Here is a 4,180-nt window from a genome sequence, read left to right on the forward strand (position 1 = left end):
GGAAGCCGGAAACAAGCATCAACACACGAGAATCACCACACGATGCGAGACACATATGATGCATGAACGGTCTAATGCAAGGCATGACAATCACAACAATCAAACACTACACATTAAGTGAAGCTCGATATGCAACGAGTTGCATATCGACGAAACTCCACATTTAATTATTAGTTCACTCCCGTTTATTTACACGGCAATATTAAAATGTTGTTAGCATGGCACGGGGTGAAGCACAAATTAAACTACCTATCTAGGCATTTTAAATGAGACCGGAAACGAAATATAGCATCTCCGAAATGACCCCACGTGTTAAATCTTAATTCTGCCCAGATTTGTCCTAACCACATTTTATGTTTGTTAAACGGCGAAACAAAGTGGTGCACATGAAACTACACGTCATACTAGTCCATTTACATATATGGACCAATTCCAACGGAGTTACGAACTAAAAGATACGAGCAACACAAGATTGTATGCCAAGGATGCATCACGCATGCAATGACAGTCACAACACGTTCCGGTACTGATAGCTCGACAAGATACCGGTGCAACGAATTGGAGGTGTGTGCATATCATTTCAAACAATATGATGGGGTGATCCCGATTACCGGGTTCCCCATGTGCCGGAGGCAGATTATGGGGTATCTGCAACTAGCAAAAAAAACTACAAGAAGAAAATGAAAAGAAAAGAGAAAAAAAAAGAAACATAATAATTTGGCCTCTATGGGATTTGACCCCAGGACCTCCTGCATGTGGATTGACAGGGGAACCAAGATGACATGCGGATGCTAGTGAATTCAAAGGAGCAAGAGTGAACATAAAACAGATGCACTACTTAAAACTATGAAAACGTAAATAAATGCAGAAGCTAAAAGAATGCAGTCATGGTGATTTGATCCGTGGACCTCCAGGAGGAGGTAGCACTACTGCGCTAACCAACTCGGCTAGCACCCCGTTTTGATATTTCACAGGATACTCGCCAGAAGAAGTAGCACCTCTACAGGCACATCAAATACAGGTGGTTTGCTACAAGACCATACCTTGTCGCGAACCTGACGAAACTGAACATGAACACCTTTGTTGCAGGTCGGGATGCAGGGGAAGCCATGGCGGAATCGGCCTGGGGATGAGGTCCGGCGGCACGAAAAATGGCGGGGTTCAAAAGCTTCGGTACCGGGGGTTCCATTCCCAGCAACGAGGTGGCTTGGGGCGGCACGTACTCGAAGATCCTGGCCGATGGTGACATGGTTGTACCTGAAGAAGAAAAGAGAAGAGGAAGAGAGGTGAGGGGCATGGGAGAGAGGGAGAGCACAACGAGGGGAAGGAAGCAGGGGCGCACTTGGCACTAGCCTGAGCAGCGACGGCTTGGGCACGGGGATCCACCTGGGTGCAGCAACGCGCGAGGCGATGGCGCGGCGCGGTCAACAGCCGAGCGAGCTGTTGCTGCTCGTTACCTGTCGAACAGAAGCAGCGGCAGGAGTCTGCTGGAGCAGAGGATGGTGACACGGGAGGTCGGGCGACGGGGTCGGCGGGAACCGGCTGGATCCGACGGGAACTGCACGGGGAAAACCCAGATCGGGACCTTGGCATACAGGGGCGATGGCTGAGGCACATATGTCGTGATCCAGGGCGGCAGTGGCGGGTCTCCCGTTCTGCTCCTGACAGTAGAAACGAGCAAAGGGAGAGGTTAGAGCAGAGGACGGGGAAGAAAAGAGAGAGGAAGAAGAGAGGGACTGCACACGGGCACCGGCCTGGGTTCATCGGCGGCAAGGGCTGACGCAAGGGGCGAACGACGGCAGCTCCGGGCTGCCCTGGCGCTGCTGCAGCCTGAAGAAAGAGAAGACAGAGAGAGAGAGTTTAGAGAAGAAACGTGGGAAAGAAGAAGAGAGAGGGAGAGGGATTCGGGCATGAGAGCCATTGCGCTGGCCTGGTTCTCCGACGGGGCGACGCTACGACGGCCGAGGGCGCGACGGCGAGGGGCTCCTGCGAGCTGGCTCGTACGCGGGGGTTCGAGGGAGCTTGGGAACGGGATCTCTCCTTGGACATAGGGAACGCAGGGGCTCAATCTCCTCGGCCACGGGTGGCTGGCTTGCCATGCACTAGCTGGATTGGGTCTGCGGGATCCCGAGGTGGGAGGAGACCTGGAGTGGGTGGCGGCGGCTATTGGACAGGGAGAGGATTTCTAGGGATTGGTCTAGGGTTAGACTAGGTGGTCTATATATATAATATGTGGGTTAGATTAGGGGCTATTCGGACCCTACGATATAAATCGGACGGTCGAGAATGAATAGGCTAGGGAGTCCAATGGACAAACTGATGACTGTTTGCGGTAAAATGGGGTTAATCTGGACCTAACGGTTACGACCGTGTGTTCCGGGTACCGGGAGGTTTTCGGACTGGGCTGCGAGCAGGTTGGTGCATTGTGTAGAGAGGCTAGGCGGAGATGAGAGGGAAAACGGGCATGACGGCAACGCGATTTGAAACACCGACAAACGTCCGACGGTAGACCGAATACGGTGCCTCTACGGTCGACCGTTCGGGTACTAGACGGACTCCGATGTGATGAAGGAATTCGACAGGCGGCCTAGCTATATCTAATTACGACCGCATGCCAAGTTTCACCTCGATTAGAGAAAGTTTTAAACGCACTTTAAAAACAGGGTTTCGACGGTGCCGCGGGCGCGTGCCAGTGCGGTTAGGCTCGGAAGAACAACGACGCGAACCGGCAACTAACAACGGATGCAAGTTTTGAAAACTGGCGGCAACGGAGATGTCGATGCAATGCAGATGATGCGCATGATGCGATGATGACGCGACAAAATAAAATAGGCACACGACGAAAACGGAAAGAAAGGGGAATCTTCTGGAACGTCGGTCTCGGGCTGTCACACCCATGCTCATGCCACCGCCGGCGTGCCATTGCAGCAACATGAGAGGAACCATATCCCCACAAAGTGGTGGACCCATCCCACTGGGCCAGGGTGGGATAACCGTACATACACTCATAAAGGTTTATTTTTATTTGTTCATTCTATCTATTTTGCTATAGTATAAAGGTTGATTCTTAAATTCAGGGTGGGCCACGACACACACTGGCCACCCCTATAGCTTCGCCACTGCCTCCCAGCCCAGCCATGGTTGCAAACACCATCGTCCTTTGACGGGAATAATTAGCCATGAGCAACCACAAAAAGCAGTGAACATAACGAGTGTCGACAAATACAGATGCTATCATGAGACCTCCGACCTCACCACTGCTACCCCCATCAACCTTACTAGGCAGTAGGCACACATCTGCCCATATCTCAATGAAGACAAGTTCTACACGAAGGTGATGCCCTTGCAATGTTGCTGCCACCCAAGTATGAAGGATTTGGGGTTTTCACCCGGGCCACGATAAGGGGAGGAATGGGATGGGGTTACTTTGATGGCGCCTACATATAGGTTAGGACATCCATGGTTCACCGTCCTCATAGACGACACTACCGAGCTTTCTCCGGTCCCCACTCCCGCTCCCGGCCCCGTCCAGGTCAAATCCAGTGACATGAGTCCATGGGGGTCCAAATCTAAAGGGAAGGATGGTGCCATGGAGGTTGAAGATGAGGGTATCAGATCTGGCACAAGCACCCCGAAGATGGATCACCACCCATAGCCACTGGTTTGCATGCACAACCAAGGCAGAGAGCTAGTGGAGCTAACGTTAGTCCACCACTGAGTCGCCGCCTCGGCTCCGCAAAAAATACCAGAGCGTCCAGATCCTTGTTGCCACCTTCCTCCGTGACCATGCGCTCTGTGTGCCTCCTATGGTTGTTGAGACAAGAAAAAAGGGGGAGGGTTGGGTTTGTCCACCCGAGTCGGCCCTTCTACGGTGACACAAGGGCCTAAACGGTCAACACACATCCATACCCCTTTGTTGTGTCGCGCCGTATGTCTGTGCACATAATTTAGTACACATACGTACACCGGGTGTGTTTGGTATCTTGCATGCACCCATGCTACGCCATGTTGATGCAAATTTGTCATATTTGCTAGCCTCGGTTGCATCACATTCCTTGCCCGCATGAACCTTAAAGCATTTCTTGGTCTCACTAAGTAGAAATGCTTGAACCGTTTTGAGTTAACCAGGCTCCAGCAAACCACACGTGCCCCTCGCCTGCATTCCTCGGGAAGTGGGAGA

General features: G+C 52.0%; 1 protein-coding gene across 1 annotated transcript; it reads right to left on the reverse strand.

The window, feature by feature from the left end:
• Window positions 1-838: 838 nt before the first annotated feature.
• On the reverse strand, window positions 839-3,788 carry LOC123397292. Its single transcript, XM_045091900.1, has 4 exons — window positions 3,747-3,788; window positions 1,343-1,830; window positions 1,044-1,257; window positions 839-844 (listed from the first exon to the last, which is right to left on the reverse strand). Exons 1-4 carry the CDS (start codon window positions 3,786-3,788, stop codon window positions 839-841), a joined length of 750 nt encoding a protein of 249 aa, XP_044947835.1.
• Between the last annotated feature and the right edge of the window lie 392 nt (window positions 3,789-4,180).

This window comes from Hordeum vulgare, chromosome 5H (assembly GCF_904849725.1).
Source record: "Hordeum vulgare subsp. vulgare chromosome 5H, MorexV3_pseudomolecules_assembly, whole genome shotgun sequence".
NCBI lineage: Eukaryota > Viridiplantae > Streptophyta > Magnoliopsida > Poales > Poaceae > Hordeum > Hordeum vulgare.

Coding starts and splice junctions, on each gene's coding strand:
- LOC123397292 (XM_045091900.1), bottom strand. CDS start 3,788: ATGGTCACGGAGGAAGGTGGCAACAAGGATCTGGACGCTCTG. Junction 1,831..3,746: donor ACAAGGATCTGGACGCTCTG/GTATTTTTTGCG, acceptor CTCTTTCTTCAG/GCTGCAGCAGCGCCAGGGCA. Junction 1,258..1,342: donor GCTGCTCAGGCTAGTGCCAA/GTGCGCCCCTGC, acceptor TTTCTTCTTCAG/GTACAACCATGTCACCATCG.